The sequence below is a fragment of the Peromyscus eremicus genome, chromosome 8b (genome assembly GCF_949786415.1).
Source record: "Peromyscus eremicus chromosome 8b, PerEre_H2_v1, whole genome shotgun sequence".
Classification (NCBI taxonomy): domain Eukaryota; kingdom Metazoa; phylum Chordata; class Mammalia; order Rodentia; family Cricetidae; genus Peromyscus; species Peromyscus eremicus.
The window spans coordinates 35,815,385-35,834,840 of record NC_081424.1 but is presented as its reverse complement, the minus strand read 5'-3'; the positions used below and the strand labels follow the sequence as shown (position 1 = coordinate 35,834,840).

Genomic DNA, 19,456 nt, shown 5'->3' with positions numbered 1-19,456 from the left:
GTATTTGGTAACCTTGGTTACTACTATCTTTAAAACACAACATAACACAGTGAGGAGAGCTGTAGTGAGAACAGCACTCTGAAGCAGGATCTCCCAGAGCCTGAGGGTCTTCCACTCCTTGTTCGTGACTACTGAGCCTGCCCAGGCCTCACTGATGCAGGCTTCACGACAAGTTGCCCTGAGGTCTTCCTGCAAAAAGAACAACAGCCATTCTGGCAACCAAAATAAAAAGCAGCAATATTGGGCTGGAGAGATGGCTCAGAGGTTAAGAGCACTGACTGCTCTTCCAGAGGTCCTGAGTTCAATTCCCAGCAACCACATGGTGGCTCACAACCATCTATCATGAGATCTGGTGCCCTCTTCTGGCGTGCAAGGTTACATGGAGGCAGAATGTTGTATACATAATAAATAAATAAATCTTAAAAAAAAAAATAACAAAAAAAGCAGCAATATCAAATATTTCTAATTCAGTGGTCGTTGCCGGCTCTATAACACAACCCCAGCTATGTCAGGGATGAGTAGAATAGGCCTAGATCTCTATCTCAACAAGCCTAGGTTTTGTCTACCCACCTTCCCAGCAGATCACATTCACCTGCATTTCTTTAGACTGTGCTTAGGGAGAGAACTGGCCGAATTCCAGATATGGAAATGGAGTCAGTAGAGGGGACTGTGCTCAAACTGTTTTGCCTGTGAACCCCTAACAACTCTAAGGAGTGCAGAGGCCCCTGATGAGCCAGTCCCCAAATGAAACTTACCTTCTTTTCTCCTCTAGGGTATTACTGGCTTTATTTAGTAAACTCCATCTTCTAGGCTGTGAAAATAGTTGTCTAGCCCCCTGGGGTCTGGCCTTGTGATGGTTCAGCCTTCAGAACCAGCCTGCTCAATGTTCTGTTGGTGGAAGGAAACATGGCGGCGGGTGCTGCTTCCTGATGTCACAGCCCAGATGTGCTGGGAAGAAAAAACTCCCAGCTGCTTTTCCGCTTCACTTCCCATGTTCTAAACCGTCCCTTAGGCGAGCTGTCCTTCCGTTCTCCGTGCTCGCCCATCCCCCCACTGCCTCTCCCTGGGAAGTAGTCTAGCTTCCGATGAGTGGTATGGCGGTCCTTTGGGTGACTACTTATTGATAACCATTCCTTCATCCTCCACGGAAGTTTGGAGCTCTAAGCATTGAAAACTGAGGATGCTAGACAAGCGAAGGTAGTTTTCTTAGAGGTTATGGATTTAAATGATCAAAGCACGGAGTTTCTGAGTCAGTGATATTCCCTGAACTGAATGGAAAGGGCATGCATTTTTCCTAGTACTGGTATTAACTTAAATGTGCTTACGAACCCCAACACACTCTCCCGTTCTTGTTTACCTTTGGTTGTTTTGTGGTGCTGGAGAATCCACCCAGAGCCTTATGTATAAGCCATACTTCCAGCACCACAATATCCTTATACATGATACTATATATAAAGTCATGGTGATTTTCTTTTAGAAATATAAGATATTGCCATAGTATTCTGTAAATGCGATTTTAGATGAATCTGTATTAATCTCTTTTCTTTTCTGTCTCCTCATGTAGAAGTTATATGAACATTTCCTCTGAAGAACCAAAGCAAACATTTTCTACAATTAATGGAATTTCAGGCTCCAAAGGAACACCTCCTTCCAGTTTTCTAAAGAGTTCTCAACCATGATTTTGAAAAGACTTATTAAAGCCAGCTAAAGACAACAGACTGGGCAGCGTTTCTAATCATTTTCGCCAATAGAAAGAAATGCTCCTTAATCTTGATACCTTGAGGTGGCTTTTCCAGTGTGTTCCTTCTTAGAAAATCAATATTTTTCTGCATTCTTTAAAAAAAAAAAAAAAAAAAAGAGCACTTGACTATAAAAGAAATGGACTGGCAAAGCATGATTTTTCACACAGATCTTTTAATTTTTAAACTTCAATATATAAAATTGGCAAAATAAAAAATACCTTTTACAATGTAATACTTGAAAATGAGTACCTCTCTGCTCTCCAAGTAAGAGTGAACGGGATTGTTTTAAGCAAACCTCTTTGTTTAAATGTTACTGCAAACGCTGTTTGTAGAGGCAGAAGATGGTCAGGCCACCGGTCTCTTGGAAACACAGCTTGTACATGGGCATCCTGCAGACCCAGCTGCCACAGTCTTCTTGGGACTCCTTTTACAGAACTATACCGACAAGTCTGAAAATGTGAAAACATTTTTTTTTTTCAGAGCAAGAAAATAATTTACTGTCCTCTTAAGTATTTATAAAAGGGTTTTTTTTTTTTTCCAGATAAATAAATTAGAACAATGACAACTCTGCAGATCTGCTCTAATAGATGCACTCCGTCTGCTGCCGTGGGAGAATGTTAGGATGATGCAGGGCTATCTCTGAAGTCTGTGTGTTGCTGCTGTCCCCAGTGACAGTGGGACTATATCTCTTTGCCTTACATGATCACAAATGATGGGGGGGGGATAAATATTTACTGTTTCTTTAGATCAAAAAAGAGTCTGGTTCTGCTCGTTTCAGAGCAGTGATAAAATGCTGGAGTGGCGACTGTGTGCGGGACGAGGACCTTCGTGGGTGTCCTGGGTCTGTGTGGCGTCCGTCAGCTCTTCGTTTCTTATCGTTATTCTCCACTTTTGCTGCTGAGCCTAGCTGTACAAACTTGCACTTTCATTTGCTAATATAAATTCAATTTTATTTTCCCACTTCAAAGACAACTAATGAGACATGAAGAAGGGACTGCTGGGGGAAATGGTTTTATGTGGAGTGTTAATGAAAGATAAATTTCTACCACTATGATGTATTGGTTTTATACAAAGAGCGAATGATTAATCTACAAGATTTAATGAGAGGATATTCATCTATTGGATTATTTCTTTTAAATCCAAGCACATAATCTTTACCAACAGTTTGTAATTTGTTAAAACATTAATTTGTGGGGTTTTCCTATTCTTTGGTTGTCCATGTACATCTAGATACTGTATTAAAATAATTCTGTTCAACAAAGTTGTTTTATTTATTTAATTCTACCAAACATGAAACACCAATAAAATCTATGGCATAGTTTTACCTTTAGGATTTTCACATGTTCTAACTTGGTTCAGGTGCACACACATCCCGTCAGCAGAGAGGTCTTCTCCCAGTCATGAGGCCACACACTCTACTACTAAACTATGCCTCTGCCCCATGGTTAATTCCTGAGTCTTCAAATTACCTTCCATTTTAATTTCAGTGGCTTTCCCCCAGCTCCTATATGGGATAGATTTATTTAAAATTCAAAGTAAGCATTGTGTTTTGGCTAAGTTGTCTTTATATGTTTATATATTCAAGCTGGTGTACTCATTAACAAACTAAAAGCTAAGTAATCAAGTTTTAATTAAAGGTGCTTATGTTTCATTACATTTTGTTAAGAATCACATTGCCAGACAGTGAGTTTGACCTTTAAAGTGACTGGGTTGCTTTCTGTCAGCTCTTGAAGACCTCAAGGAAGTCTTCAGGAGGGCACTGCATTTCAGTGGAGTGCTTGAGGGTCCTGTAACCCTCACCATGGAATAGGTTTGCGTGGCATTTAGTTGCTCTCGACACCCCGCACACTGTGTAGGTCAGTTTGGTCACTCCCCAATCAGAGGTTCAGTTAAAAGGAGCTTCTGGCTGCTACCGGGTATGTATGCTTCTGTATGTTTCTCCTGCACCTCCTCACTACCTGGAACAAATTCAGTTACTCACAGGGATACATAGTAGAGCCTCTGGCAGCTTGGGCAAGTCCCTTCCATGTCCATAAAAGCTCCCACCAGCGTCTTTCCGGAAAGAGTCAGTGAATTAGGCACACTGGTTGAACCAGGCGACAGCATTTTAAACCTGAGTGAAGGCTGTGAGATTCTAACTAAAAGTCATTAGCTTACACAATCTGCTAGGTTCTTAAATTTCATGTCAAGCGTTTTGACTCCATACAGTTTTCCTGGCAACTGCTTCCCTTTCAAGCTGCATTCACCAAGGAAAAACCTATAATATTCCTTATGCTAACCAACACTGCGGTTGACATAGATGATAAATCTGATATTTCACATGCTATCTAAGGGATTGCAAGGCAAGATAGAAGTTAAGTTACATGTGCATAAATATGCATTGTAAGACTTTTATGGTTTTATTGCGGGGGGGGGGGGGGGGAGGTAGTGTTATTTGAAATGGGGTATCATTTTGTAACAGACTCTATCTCAAACTCATCATCCTCCTGCCTCAGGCTCCTGATCCTGGAATTACAGTGGGTTACCACACCAGCTCACATTCAAAGTTTATCATTGTGACTTTTGAAAACATCTCTTTAAAATGGTCTTACTGTTTAGCCCAGACTGGCCTTGACCTCATGGCAATTCTGTGTCAAACTCTGAGGCTGCTGTTACAGGTGCTGTCACTACAACCCAAATCAAATTACTGCATATTAAATTTAACAGTCACCGATAAGTTGGCATATCTTAGTGCAGTTTTTAAAAAGATAGTCTCACCATGTCGTTGGATGCTCCATTCATATTTTCTTCTTGCTCACTCTTGTGATCGCTCTCTCTGAGACAGTTTTGCTAACCTCAAATTTGCCATCCTCCAGTCTCTGCCCCTCCCCCTTTTAACCAATGGAAATCACTCTTAAGCCTTTTCTGTGTTGAACATTAAAATACACAATGAGCTGTAAAATTGGATGAGGTTAGCAAATGCATGTTTTTGAAAATTAACTTTCAAGAAACATCCTCCCTTCCTCCCTGCTGTTTTTGTTGTGAAAACCAAAGGACACTTAAAAATATTCTAGGTTGGGCTGGCAAGGTGGCTCAGCCATTAATGGTTCACAACTGAAACATCAAGAGACATTCTAGGTTGTCATTTCCTTACACCTGGTTGGCCCCTCACTGTTTAGAGGAGACACTTTGAAGGCTTTGAGGAATGTGGGAGAAAAGGGTATCATGTAACCAGAAGGGATGTTTTGTGTTGATTGCAAGTAAATTATCTCATTAATTATTTCCTGATGACTCTGGTTTTTATGTCTGACAGATTTGACTACAAGTCTTAGCAGTGGTAAGTCACTTTAGCAATCAGTGCCAAGATTAAGAAAGTTAAGAAGAAATGTAAATTATGTAAAGTATGCGCTAAAAGAAGTAGCCATGGCCGGGCAGTGGTGGCGCACGCCTTTAATCCCAGCACTCGGGAGGCAGAGCCAGGTGGATCTCTGAGTTCGAGGCCAGCCTGGGCTACCAAGTGAGTTCCAGGAAAGGCGCAAAGCTACACAGGGAAACCCTGTCTCGAAAAACCAAAAAAAAAAAAAAAAAGAAGTAGCCATGGCCTGGAGAGATGACTCAGCAGTTAAGAACACTGGCGGCCAGAGGTCCTGAGTTCAATTCCCAGCAACCACATGGTGGCTCACAACCACCTATAATGGGATTTGGTGCCCTCTTCTGGCCTGCAGACGTGCAAACAGCACTCATAACAAAACAAAAAACAAAAAGTAACCAGAGAATCCTGTTTGAATGATCAGTTCTCTGATGGTTCGCAGGACAGTAGAGAGAGAGGGTCAGAAGAAAGGAGAAATGGAAAAATGACTAAGAGCTGTCATCTGGAGCCCTGCTTGGGTCAGATACCAGGTCTGCAGCTAATTAGCCTCAGACAGCTTGGTGAGTTTCTTGTGTGTTGTTGGTTTTTATTATTATTTTACTCTTTTGCCTCTCTGTTCTTTGGGGGGCCCGCCACCCAGCTCCCAAATAAACCACACATAGAGGCTTATTCTTACTTATAAATGCTCGGCTTTAGCTTGGCTTATTTCTAGATGGTTTTCCTTAAATTATCCCATCTACCTTTTGCCTCTGGGCTTTCTCCTTTTCTTACTTCTGTATATGTTACTTCCACTCTTACTTCATGGCTGGCTGGGTGGCTGGGTGGCTGGGTGGCTGGCCCATAGTGTCCTCATCTCCTTCCTCCCAGATTTCTCCTCCTATTTATTCTCTCTACTTGACAGCCCTGTCTATCCTTTCTCCTGCCCGGCTATTGGCTATTCAGCTCTTTATTAGATCAATCAGGTGTTTTAGACAGGCAAAGTAGGGGTTGAGGATTTAGCTCAGTGGTAGAGCCCTGGCTTTGGTCCTCAGCTGGAGGGAGGGAGGTGGGGGGAGGGGGAGACAGGCAAAGTAACACAGCTTCCCAGAGTTAAACAAATGCAACATAAAAGAATGCAACACATCTTTGCATCGTTAAAACAAATGTTCCACAGCATAAACAAATGTAACACAACTTAAAGTAATATTCCACAACACTTGTGTTTCTCCTACATTTTCCCCTCTAAATGGGAAACATGCTCATCTCAGTAACTAGAGTTGAACGGTAAAGTCTTAAGCACATTAGTAATTGGTCAATAAATGATACAATAGTTTTGAGATGCCTGTGGAAGACGGCCTTGGAGAAAGCAGATTAGTACTTGATGGAACTGATGGGTGGGAATGTCACTGCTTTCACTTTCTAGCAGTATTCTTAAATGTCATAAGCACTGTAATGAGATGCCCATTGTGGGCATTCTACCAGGTGAGCTAAGTCAAAGGAATCATTGTCTTGAGACAGTGTCGCAAGCTTAGGGTTCCTAACCCTTTTCAGGTGTTACTGTATGTTATGTTACCGTTGTAGTTTATCATCACCTGTCCCTCAGCCTCTCCCAAGAATTACAGCTACCTGTTATTTCTGTCTATTTGAGGCATCCTTTAACGCTTGTCCTGTTGACACCAGGGATGCTGTTTTCCCAGAAGTCACCATCATCAGCCATGCTCACAGGAGCCTGCTGGAGGAGGCTGAAGAAGCAAGTACTCCAGAGCAGTCAACACGGGAAGGATGGAGCACTTCAGTTCTGGCTTTATTTAGAAATGGCCTTTCTCTGTGCCCTGTTGCGTGGGAAGATAATTAATGATAAACTCAAAAACAATAAAAAGTGAAAAAGGCTGAATCTTGTCTTCAGCAACAGAATGAACAAATAAGCTAACAGTGTAGATAACTGGAGTCAGGTTTCTCAGTGTCGGACCTCTTAGGTAGAGATAATGAAGGACAGAGGCTAGGCTGAATCACTGTGTGTTGAATCAATCTGGAGGTTTGATATGAGCTGTTGTTTCAGATACTGGATCTATGTGTATACATATGTGTGTAAGTGCATTTATCTCTTTGCTCTGTCTACTGAGAACAAAAAGACACACAAGTATTGACGGCCCACTGACAATGAACAAGCGTAGAACCTGGACAGTGATTATTAAAGCCTGCCCCTCTAAAAGGAACCATGGCCCTTTGCAGAAATGGCTAGCTACAACAAATCAAGCAGGAACAATGGGTTCTTTCTGTGGAAGTCTGTGCATGTGACTAGCTCTCTTGATATGTGTTAATCATCCTCCCAAAAAGCCAGGAGCCTCAGGAGCTAAACACTTTCCCTAGAGACATGCAACTGTGAAGCGACAGAGGTGGGCTATGAATTCTCACCCACCTCTGGCTGGTTCAGGCTGGTTGCCACTCTACTACACTCATTTGTAGAAAGAACAAATTGCTCTGGATGGATGGATGGATGGTGGATGGATGGATGGATGAATGGATGATGGATGGCACCCTCTTGGCACTGGGATTCTGGAGGACACACTTCTCAGCTGCTTTTCTGGAAACTGATTCATTTAGCATGGTGGTGAATGTCGGCCTGAAGTTATAAGTCCTAGCAATCATCCCAAGTGCTTTCTCTCTCTCTCTCTCTCTCTCTCTCTCTCTCTCTCTCTCTCTCTCTCTCTCTCTCCTTTGTGTGTGTGTGTGTGTGTGTGTGTGTGTGTGTGTGTGTGTGTGTGTGTGATGCCTCCACCAGAGCTGATGTGTTGAACTGACTTAAAGACCCCTTACCTGGTACTTTGACCCACAGCTCAGCTGAGGTTGGTTCACAGCAGCCCTCCTGGAGATGAAACTGTCAGCTACTCTCTTGGGAGGAAACTAGGAAGTGCGTACTTCCGTGTCTTTCTAGTAGTGACCATAGTTACCTGGACTGAAGTGAGCCCTGGTTATGCCTGTCCCTCGGGATAAGCATTAATAGGGCCTGGTTACTCTTCAAAGGGCTCTGGGCACAGATTAGATCTCCAGGCCACCAGAGCGCTTGCCTGATTCCCACAGGCAGCCTACGTCCTGCGACAGCTCTGGTTTGTCTCCATCTCTAGTCAGCAGATCTCTGACCAGACCATGATACACTTTGTCCCCGAGACTTAAAAGAACCACCAGACCGTGAGAGCCTTTTGTAGCCTCACTGAACATCAGCAAACTGAAGCAGCTTCAAGCATTCTTTCTTCAAACCCCAGAGATACCGCTCTTCGGTTCTCCCATCAAAGGCCGTCTGGGTGCCGTTGCTGAGGGCCCCTCTCCCTGTCTCCGTCTCCGACAATGCAATTCTCCCTCATCCTGCGGCTCACACTGCTTCCCCCGGTGCTCCCTGGCCCTCTCTTGATAATGACATCATTACTCACTCTCCAGATGGAAGTGACAGGGTTGCCATGACAAAACAAACAGGCCGTGCTGGCAGGGGCTTTCCTGTGGGTGTGTGTGTACTCTGAGCCGAGGCTCTCAAGGCTGAGGAAATCTGCCTGTCTGACAGCCTGGAAACAACAATAAAATAAAATAAAATAGAAACAACAATAAAGCAGAAACGGCCCGGGCAACTTGACAAGACGTTTAAAAGCATACATCGATACAATAAGGCCATGAAAACAGGATCCTTCATTATGCTTCTTAGGGCCAAATAAGGCAGCTAATTCTAGACTTAAACTATGTTGATAACACTAGACTATGCCAAAAATGATTACTTTCCTTTTGTTTTTGTCTTTTCTTTTCCCGTGGGGGGGTTGGGAGGGGTGTCTCTGAGACAGAGTTTCTCTGTGTCGCCCTGGCTGTTCTGCCTCTGCCTCCTGAGTGCCGGAATTAAAGGTGTGTGCCGCCACATCCAGCATTCCTTCTGTTTCATATTTCCAAGTTATTTCTCTGTCCATCAAATGAGAATGATTACGGTTAAGCAGAAAGTCGGCAGCAATATGCATAACAACGACCATCTCTGCTAAGAGCATCCTCTGGGCAGGCCCCGGTGGCCTCTCTTGCATCCTCCCAACGCCTGATAAAGGTTATTATTCAAATTTCAGAGATGAAGAAATTGAGGACTTTAGCTAGTCTTAGGAGATCCCTCTTCCAGACGCAGCCAAAGGACAGTGACACGAACCTCCATAACCAATGTCACTATTCGTGCTGAGAAGAGAATGCATAAAAAATAGATTTGAGAATGAAAGCATCCAGGAGAGCTGCACGCCTGCTCCTACCTTGGCCCTGAAATAACGTAATGAATAAAGCGCACATACAAAATCAATGGTCATGGGCTATAAGGATTAACTTGTTTCCCCATTTCGTTCTCCCTGCCGTTCCCATGGAGACAGAGCTCCTCAATTTCTCTGGAATTCAAACCACCCAGGGGATACAACTGGGCGAGCATTGAGAGAGGCCCAGTAGAGACAGGCCCTGTGCAAAAGTCTCAGGCCTTGTCTGGTGTGTTCTCTTTCCTGCTCCCCCTCTTTCTCCCTTTCCCAAGCTCCTCAGCAGCTGAACGGTATGGATCTTGTAAAGAGACACAGATTTCATAAAATGGTTCTCCATTTGCAAACCTTCTCTGGGTGAAAAGGAAGAAACCTCTGTGGTGATGGGGTGTTTCTGGCTCACAGCAGCAGCCACCTTCCCCAGAACAATTCTCCGAGGGCTGGGAACCATCCACAGACCGGCAGACGTCACCTATACCCATCGGGACCAATTAGACATTTCACATTATGTAGCCCAAGCTGGCCTCTAACTTATAACAATCCTCCTGCATCAACCTCCTTGGTGTTGAGATTGAAGAAAAAACAAAAACAAAAAAACCACCACACCCGACTAATTTAAGTTTTTATGCTTCTGTTTTACATTGAGATATATTTCTGTCTCCCATAAGCAGCAAGGATGCCTAAAAACAGAAATCACTTGTATATAAGGCATAGTGCTTTAATGTGTCCCCAAGTGGTGTCTACAATATGCCTAATCTGATTTCTTCCTTGTTTCTCATGATATGTATCAAAAACAAATAAACAAAACAACAAAAACTAACAAACAAAAATCTTAGTTCATAACGAGGCCAACATGATGTCCAGTGAGTGGGGACTGTTAACAACCTGAGGACAACCTGGGGACATCTCTGAGACCCCCCTGATAGAAGGAATGAACCAAGTCCCTTAAGTTGCACACTGACTTCCACATTTGCCTGTTGCTTGCACAGGTACACACACACACATGCACTAAATACAGAAATATAGTTTTAAGCTCCAAGGTCCATCAAAGCATTACTAGCTACTATATATATATACTGTTCATGGAAAATTTAATGGCAAATAGCACCAGAAGTAAATCATATTAATAATGATAAACTTCCTTGTCCTGTCCTAAATGATTGCCAGTCCCTAGGATCTGCATAGTAAATGCTCAGTGGTGAATTGTCCTTATTTTGTTAGTGAGTCTCTGAGCCTAGACATTGTGTTTCCTTGTGTCTGTATAATCAGGTAGCAATAAAGAAGTTTGTGTCACACACACACAAAAATGATAAACTTAATTATCATGAAATAACAACAAAGCGATGCACAAGCTCATTTCTATCTTTATTTTTCTTTTTTCCCAGGTATCTCTATAAGCATATTTATAAAGATGACTTTTTTATTTTCAATTTCGTTTCATTTGGTTTGGTTTGGTTTTTGACACAGGTTCTTACAAAGTTGCCGAGGTTGGTATCAAACCCAGAATCTTCCTGCCTTAGCCTCCATGTTCTGGGATTACAGACATGTGCCACCATGCCCCCAGCACAAAGAATTTTAATGAATCTCTCCATATCTTTCAGCCATGCTTCTACCTGCTCTTACCTTTGCCAAAAGGACAAATCACAACAAAATTGGAAAGGGAGCAGACCTCAAAGTTCAGGACTCACTTCATACATATACATATACATATGCATATCATACTAAATAGGAAAAATAAAAGTAATCATGACATACATGTTGGGTGTTGCACCATAACCCGTCTCATAAGCCCTTTATTTACATTTCTCATTTTCACTATTTTGCAAGACGGGTTTTAGGAGAGCCGTTTACCATTTATAAATGAAGCTATGATTATAGCCAGAGCCAATTTAGAACCTAGGTGTGTATGGGCCCTACAGTTCTGCGTAGGTATCAAAAATGTAAAACACATGTTGACTCAAGATTGGACTCCTAGAGCCAAGTGTGTTTAAATAATAAATTCAGACAATTTTCATCTAATCTAAGTGCCTGGTAAAATAGGAGCAAAAGCAAACAGCCACCCCTTCCCTTGAGGAAAGTGAACTCTCTTATTCCAGAATGTTCTGCTGACTCCGTGATATTTTAACATGGCAGCTCCACTAGCTGCTGGCTGGAAAAGGTCTCACAGGCTGACAGAGCAGTTCTGTAAAAAAATCCTGGCACCCACTGTTCACTGCCTGGCTTCCCCCCTTTCAGATATCTCCTCCTCTTGCTCTCTCTGAGGTGGCCTAATTCTACTCAAGGCCATAGAAAATGGGATTAAAGGAAACATAGTTAGGAGAGAAATGCTTTCTAACCTTCATTTTAACTCCAGGGATTTTCTGAACAAAGTTTATTATCTTTGTGAATGCTGTGTGTCCTCCTTATCATGGATTTTTCTACGTAGGATTTGTCCTCCCAGGAAATATATTACAGAAAGCAGGCATGAAAGAAGTTATTGTGTTATTCAAGCTTTTGCCTGAAATAAAAAGCAATTGACTCTTTGCCCTTACATGACGACACCTGATATTCCAATTGTGTGTTCCTATGTAGTCTTTCCTCTCTCTCTCTCTCTCTCTCTCTCTCTCTCTCTCTCTCTCTCTCTCTCTCTCTCTTTCTTTCTCTCTCTTTAAATTTTGTATTGTTTTACGAAACAAGGTCTCACAGTAGAGCTGGGTTTCCTTGGAACTTGCTATGTAGGCCAGGCTAGACTCAAACTCATGATTCTTTTGCCTTAGTCTCCTGAGTACTGAGATTCCAGGCATTTGTCACCCCCAAAGTGTAAGTTGTTCAAAGACAAAAATCTGTGCTCGTCAGTGGATCCATAGGACAACAGTTTTGTGATGGTCACTAACAAACCCCCAAAAGCCACATCCGATGTGGGTGATCACACTTCTTAGCAGTCCTGTAAGGTGAGTTTGCTGCTGATTAAAGTACACTTTGTTTTCTTTTCTATTAAGTTTTTGTTGTTGTTGTTGTTGTTTTCCTTTCGATATGGTTTCTCTGTGTATAGCCCTGGCTGGGCTGGAACTTCCTCTATAGACCAGGCTAGCCTCGAACTCACAGAGATCTGCTTACCTCTGCCTCATGAGTGCTGGGATTAAGGATGTGTGTCACCACTGTCCAGCTATTAAGATTTTTTAAATTATTTTATGTGTGTTTGTGTTTTGTCTGTGTGTATGAAAGTGCATTGTGTGTGTGTGCCTGGTGCCCCTGGAGACCGGAAGAAGGCATCAGTTCTCCCGGAACTGGAGCTACAGGTGGTTGTGAGCTGCCATGTGAGTGCTGGGAACCACACCAATCTTCTGGAAAAGTAGCCAGTGCTCTTAACCTCTGAGCCATCTCTCCCACACCTTGTCTTATTTTTTTTTTAAGATTATTTTTTATTATTTTCAGTTATGTGCACCTGTGTGGGTATGTACACGTGAGTGCAGATGCCTGTGAAGGCTGGACACATCAGATCCCCTGGAGCTGGACTTAGAGGGTGCCAGGAACCGAACTCCTGTTCTCTAGAAGAGCACACGAACTCTTAACTCCTGAGCCGTCTCTCCAGCCCTCCTTTTGCTTTCTGAGGGTTAATTTCAAGGGAAGAACCTGTGCCCTTTATTCTTGCCCTCATCTTTTCTTTCTCTTCTCTCTCCTCCCTTACACCTCAAATTTTACTGAACTTCTCTATACTCTGCAGTTAATTTTTATTGGTTTTAATTTGTAATGTTGCATTATTTACCCAATATTTATTATTCCATTTCACTCCTTACAAATAAGTGTCTCATCAAGACTTCCTGTGGGTTAATCAAAAAGAATATTTTAAATTAATATAAATATTCAGTTTAATTCCAGACAGAAAGAATCCTCTCTCTGTGTTGTCCAGCTCTAAACAGCTGCAGAACTGAATGCAAAAGCAATCTTTTTCCTGTGTTTTTTTGTTTTGTTTTGTTTTTATTTTTCGAGACAGGGTTTCTCTGTGTAGCCCTGGCTGACTTGGAACTCACTTTGTAGACCAGGCTGTCCTCAGACTCACAGAGATCTGCTTGCTCTTCCTCCAGAGTGCTGGGATTAAAGGCCTGGGCCACCACTCCCAGGCTTGTTTGGGTTTTTTTGTTGTTACTGTTGTTTTGTTTTAAGACAAGGTGTGTAGCCACAGCTGATCTCTCCAGCCCCAGTGGGCTCTAGGATTATATCCATACCCTAGCCCACCCACACCCACTCAGCTCATTTTGCAAAAGCAATTTTCAAAAACCCAGAAAGAAAATAAGTTATCAAGTGATTAAGATACAGTAACTTTTAGCCGGGCGGTGGTGGCGCACGCCTTTAATCCCAGCACTCGGGAGGCAGAGCCAGGCGGATCTCTGTGAGTTCGAGGCCAGCCTGGGCTACCAAGTGAGTTCCAGGAAAGGCGCAAAGCTACACAGAGAAACCCTGTCTCGAAAAACCAAAAAAAAAAAAAAGATACAGTAACTTTTACCTGCGGGGTGGGGGTGGGGTGATAAACAAAACAAAAAAAGGCATCTGCTCACTAAAGATTTAAGCCCAAGGTTTACAAATGGCAAAGGATCTGGACTCTGGCCAGGAAATGGTCCTTTTCAGACATAAACCTCCTGTTTTTGGTTTTTATTTGTGGGCGCGGCTGGAGGTGCCCAGGCTATGATGAGAGCCTTTCCTTCCTGGATAACATGGATCTGGAAGAGCTAGGAACCTGGAACCTCCCTGGCAGGAACATGTCTGGTAGGAGGCAGAAGAGCTGAGAGACAACACTGTGCTGTGCTAATGAGTCCCCATGGCTTCCAACCCCACTGATGACACCAGGAACTTCCCAGTTCTTCCGCTCCCACTGAGGGATGGGCCTCCTAGGGTGAAGGAGGACCAAATGAGACAAGATGTAGGAAACACTCACAACAGTGCTTGACTGGAAAACTGGCTATTACCTTTGCGGCTGTTTCCACTGCTGTTATAGTAAGAGGAAGATGGAAGCCGCTGTGTCTGTCCCCCAGAGAGATGTTACAGGAGTCGGAGTCTGTGGGTGCCTTTGACGGGTATGGTTTTGTTGTGGTTTTTTTGTTTTTTTATCTTGGACAGAGAGCACAGCCTCCTCTGTGTTTGCCTAGGATTTTGTATGTTTTGTTGTTTTCTGTTCCTAAGGATCGGCTCCAGGGCCTAGCTTATGCCAAGTAAGCCATATCCTACCCCATGCCCACGTCCAGTATTTTTTTTTATAATCTTTTGTATTGTAACAGAAACATAGTAACCATAGTCAAATACAAAGTTCAGCTTTATGTATTTATTGATGAAACAAGGTCTCAATATGTAGCCCAGCTGTCTTAAGACTCACTGTGCAGACCCACCACCTCAGCTTCCCAAGTGCTAGGATTAAAAGCTGGCACCACCACCCCCACCCACCCCCCAACACCCCCCCACACACACACACTTTTCTTACAAGGCATGAAAAATCTTTATTTTCAAAAACGAGAGTGTATTTTTACAGGCCACAGCTGGAAGTACCTCAACTACCTTCAGGAACTCCACAGCAACACACCCACAACACCGACCAGAACCCCAGTACATCTATCTATCCAACATATGCCAGGGACCCTGGAACCCACATGTCAAAGATAAGCCACCCTTCTGTAACAATGACTTCTTCGGGGAGACAGCCCATGAGCACGTCATCTCCCCAGAGGAAACAGGAGTGTGCAGGAAATTCCTTTCCCAACACCTTTTAGGATTCTTGTCTTGCCACAAGGGAGTGGTCAATTAGGCCACCGGTACCTCAGCAAAAACCGAGCAGAGGAGCCACAGGCTGGGGTGGCCTGGCTTCAGATAGGTCAGTGCTGGCTCCAGCAGCCAGAGCAAACCCCGAGGGGAAACCCAGAACCTCTCCACGGTCTGTGCCTGTGCCCCACAGCTTCACCCACCCATCAGGACAGGAAACAGCCAGAGGACCTCTGCATTCTGTTCCGTGTCAGGCCACCCCGGAGACAGCCAGCAGCAGCTGTGAAAATGCTATGCATCTCTAAGCTTGGCCATCATCTCTCCCGAGTCCTGCTCACCCAGAAGTCAGGACGCCCGAGGCTCCAGTTGTATTGGCTTTCTTTTTAAACAGACATTCCAAATCAACTTAAATAGTTTAGAGTTATTTTCAATGTAACACTCACGTGAAAGTCTCCCACATCCGAGTATGTCTGGAGTTGCAAAGAACCTCCATACGCCCTCCCCACAACCCAGTCTTCACGTCTCAAAAGAAACTGGCTTTCCTACTCGCTGTTTGATCTCTTCATGCTCTCAGCATGCAGTTTCTCTGAAGATCTTTATTGTTCACCTTTCTCATGTGAGTCTACATCTTAGTCAACTCAAGGTGCCACGATCAAATACCATATATTAAGTGGTTTAAAAAAATGTCATAGTTCTAGAAGCCAGGATGTCTAAGATCAGGGTTCTGCAGGTTTTTGGTAGTGATAAAGGCCTTTGTCCAGGCTTGGAGAGAGAGAGAGAGAGAGAGAGAGAGAGAGAGAGAGAGAGAGAGAGAGAGAGAGAGAGAGAGAGAGAGAGAGAATTGCTTCTTTTCTTATAAGGACACTAATCAATTTGTTCACTGGAACCATACTGTGAAGCTAGGCATCACAGAGTGGACCTCTAACCTCACCATTTGGGATGCTGAGGCAGGATGACGGGAAGTTCAAAGCCAGCCTGTGTCACATACCGAGACCTTATCCTGACACACCACTGTCACACTGCTCATCAGGCGGCCCTCAGACCTTTGCCTCTCCTAGGGACTTACAATTCAGTGGCTTTGCTAAATGACCTTCATCTGACCTAGTTTGCCTTCCCCAGGTGAATGCCCGTAGACAACAAAATCCTTTTTCTCTGTATCGCTGCTTCAGTAAAAATGCATTATTTGTTGACAGTGAATCTTGAGCAAATTTGAGAAGAACTGATCAATTTATAATATTGTATCTTCTGGTTCACAAAAGTAGCATATTGCTGGCCAGTGGCAACATACCTTTAATCCCAATGCTCAGGAGGCAGAGACTGGCGGATTTCTGTGAATTCAAAGCCAGCCTGGTCTACAGAGTGAGTTCCAGTTCTACACAAGAGAAACCCTGTCTCAACAAAACAAAAGCAGCATTATCACTTCTTTTATTAAAACTTTACTTTCTCTCACAGTATTTTAGTTTCCTGGCTAAAAGTCTCATACATTTTCTTTAGATTGTTAGATCTTTGTTATTTCTTAATATTGTTATAAATGGTTTCTTTTTGCTGTTTAATTTCCCAGCTGGGCATGGTGGAGGCTGGAAGATCAAGAGTTGGAGCCTCTCCTTGGCCACACAGGGAGTCCAAAGCCAGTCTGTGCTACATGAGACACTGTTTCAAATAAACAAAAACCAGGGCTGGGCAGATGGCTCAGTGGATAAAGCGCTTGCCTGGAGCAAGCAAGCTGCCTAGCTAGGATTGGCAAACTCCAGTTCAGTTGGAAACTCGGCCTCCGCAAAAAAGTGGAGACTGATACAGGAAGACATTGACATCAACTTTGGGCCTCTACATGAGCATGCACACACATGCACTGAAACACACATGTGCACGCGCACGCACACACACACACACACACACACACACACACACTAAAACAAAGCCAACAACCAAAAGATTTTCTTTTCTTCTGGGAACAGTGGTACATACCTGTAATGCAGCATTCAGGAGATGAAGCAAGAGTACCTAGAGTTTAAGTCCATTCTGGGCTGCACTCCCTATCTCAAAACAAATAAAACCAACAGTAGAGCACCCAATTTGTAATTTATAATAATTAGTGTCTGGTAAGTGGAAATACTGCTGTTTTTCTTTTAATTTGTCTTGTATCAATAATCTTGTTAAAGTGCAAGAGCTCAGGGAGCAGCGTGGGACTCTGGGTAATCTGTTATCTGTTTTTCTAAAAAATGACATAAAAAAGAGTGTAGTATTTTTAACTTTCAGATGCAATATTTTGACAGAATCAATTTTATCGGTTGTGTCAATATTAACGTCCAGTTATGAGAAGGGTGATGAGGATTTGTAAAGAAAAAAAAAAAAAAAAAAAAAAAAAACAGATCTAATCGAACAGGAACGGCTATGCCCGCACATCTCCAGAAGAGGGAGCCAGTGAGCCACCAGGAAGCTAGCTCAGCCAGTTCTCAGCCTGCTGAGGCTCATTACCAGCCTGAATTGTGCAGAGACAATGACATGTCCGGTCGTTTTACTCTCATTCACAGCCTTAGCTTGCAGCCCTTCCCAGCAGAAACCATCCTCACTAAAGCTGCTCGAGGTAAGGGCTTCTGCTTCCCTGCTTTGGATCTAATCAGGCTGCAATGCTAGGATAGGGTCCAATCAATCTACAGAAGTAAAAAAAAAAAAAAAATACCGGAAGGGGCCCTATGGCTTCCCAAGACTGACAATAGGGTTCACTTCAAACAACTGAACTCACTGAACCAGGCCTATAATGGATGAACAGGAAGAGGCGGGTGTAAATATTGTAATTATCTTCGCCTTTCCTGGCTGCTACTATGGTAAATGACAGAAGTTTTGGAGGATGGGAAGGTAGGACCACTGTGTCAACTGATCCAGGGTTTGGTCTGACGCCCTTCCTGTATTACAGGTGGCTACCTTCCTGCACACACATGGTAAAGAAAGCCCTCGGTTCTGTCCACCTGAGAAGGACCGCACATTTCCTGACAGGCCCTTGACCTTGTCTCAGCATCTCACAGGTGTCTCTGTGAGTCACAGCACCGCCTCCCTGTGAATGCTGGGAAGAGCCACCTGTGGACACCGAACAAGTCCTTTACACCTCTGTCCTTGCAATTACTTTAATTCCTCTTGGGTTTGTTTGTGTTTTGTAACAGAGTCTCTAGACATATTCCTGGACAGCCTAGAACTAACGGTAGCCCAGGCTGGCCTCACATTTGGGATAATTCTTTGGCCTCGACCTCCTAAGTGCTGAAGTTACAAGCCGCCACACCCAGCTGACTAGTTCCTGTTTGGTTTTCCAATTGCTTTTCTGGACTCTCCTGTCACATGTAATGATAATTGCAGTGGCAGTGTTCGTGGTGGATGGGTCCACAGCAACAGTGCTACCAGCAGGCGTTAACTGAGGATGAGGTTTCCTGTGTGCCAGATCCTGTGCTAACCACTCCATATGAATTGTCTCATTCGTATACGTTCAAATTCAGTAGGCTTTAGAATTTAGTAAGGACATGCATTTACTATAAGATATCAACCACATCAGCAAGATCTGAGTAACAACTTATGACAAGTGGACACATCGACAATGAAGTACCTACCTATAGTAAATCCCCTAGGTTACCACCCGGAATAACTTCAGATAAGGTTGATGATAAAATGTTCTGCAGGTTTGCCTACAGCCCGATCTTAAAGAGACGTTTTCTCAATTAAGTTTCCCTCCTCTCAGACGACACGAGCTGGTGTCATAAAAACTAGCCAGGACACACAGGGATCCAAGTAGTCAGTGCTTTTTGTTCAACAACATTCTCATTTCATTCCCCGCCTTGATTGTCTGCCTACTTTATCAGAAGACACTTGATCCCACATGCATGGGACTATCCAGAGGACTAACCAGGCTATCTATTCTGGTCGCAGACCTACTTGTCCATCCTTAAAATTAACCCCTTTAAACATAATTTTGATTCATTGTAAGATCTGAGTTTAGGTGGAATGAACCCACCACATTTATTTTTTCTCTTCGTTCAGACTCTTCTAGGTTAACTACATTTTCAAACAAAGGTAATACTCAACTTAACAATTTCCACACACAGAAAAGAAGACATTTGTGATACAGAGGTACCGGTAAATATGATGGTACAGAAGCAATGATGAAGTTAATCAAGTAATTAAATAGAGTAAATCGAATATGACGCCAGGTTTGATGGCCTACGCACATAATCCTAGAGGTTGAGGCAGGAGGATTGTGAACCTGCACTACATACTGAGCCCCCCAAAGGGGGAAGGGGCTGGTAAGTTGGTTGCATGGGTAAAGACCCTCACTGAAGAGCTTGAGGATCTGAATTTAACCCCCAGACCCACGTGGTTGAGGAGAAACCAACTCCCATGGGTTGTTCTTGACCTCT

At 43.4% G+C, this 19,456-nt stretch overlaps 1 protein-coding gene across 3 annotated transcripts in view; it reads left to right on the top strand.

The window, feature by feature from the left end:
- The window catches only part of Map7 (microtubule associated protein 7), a 140,788-nt gene extending 139,072 nt beyond the window's left edge, over positions 1–1,716 (top strand). For all 3 annotated transcript variants that reach the window (XM_059272683.1, XM_059272682.1, XM_059272684.1), the window contains one exon: positions 1,565–1,716. In XM_059272683.1, coding sequence (XP_059128666.1) covers positions 1,565–1,575 — 11 coding nt within the window. In that variant the 3' untranslated portion in view covers positions 1,576–1,716. The remainder of the gene's footprint in view (positions 1–1,564) is intronic.
- The last annotated feature ends 17,740 nt before the right edge of the window (positions 1,717–19,456 follow it).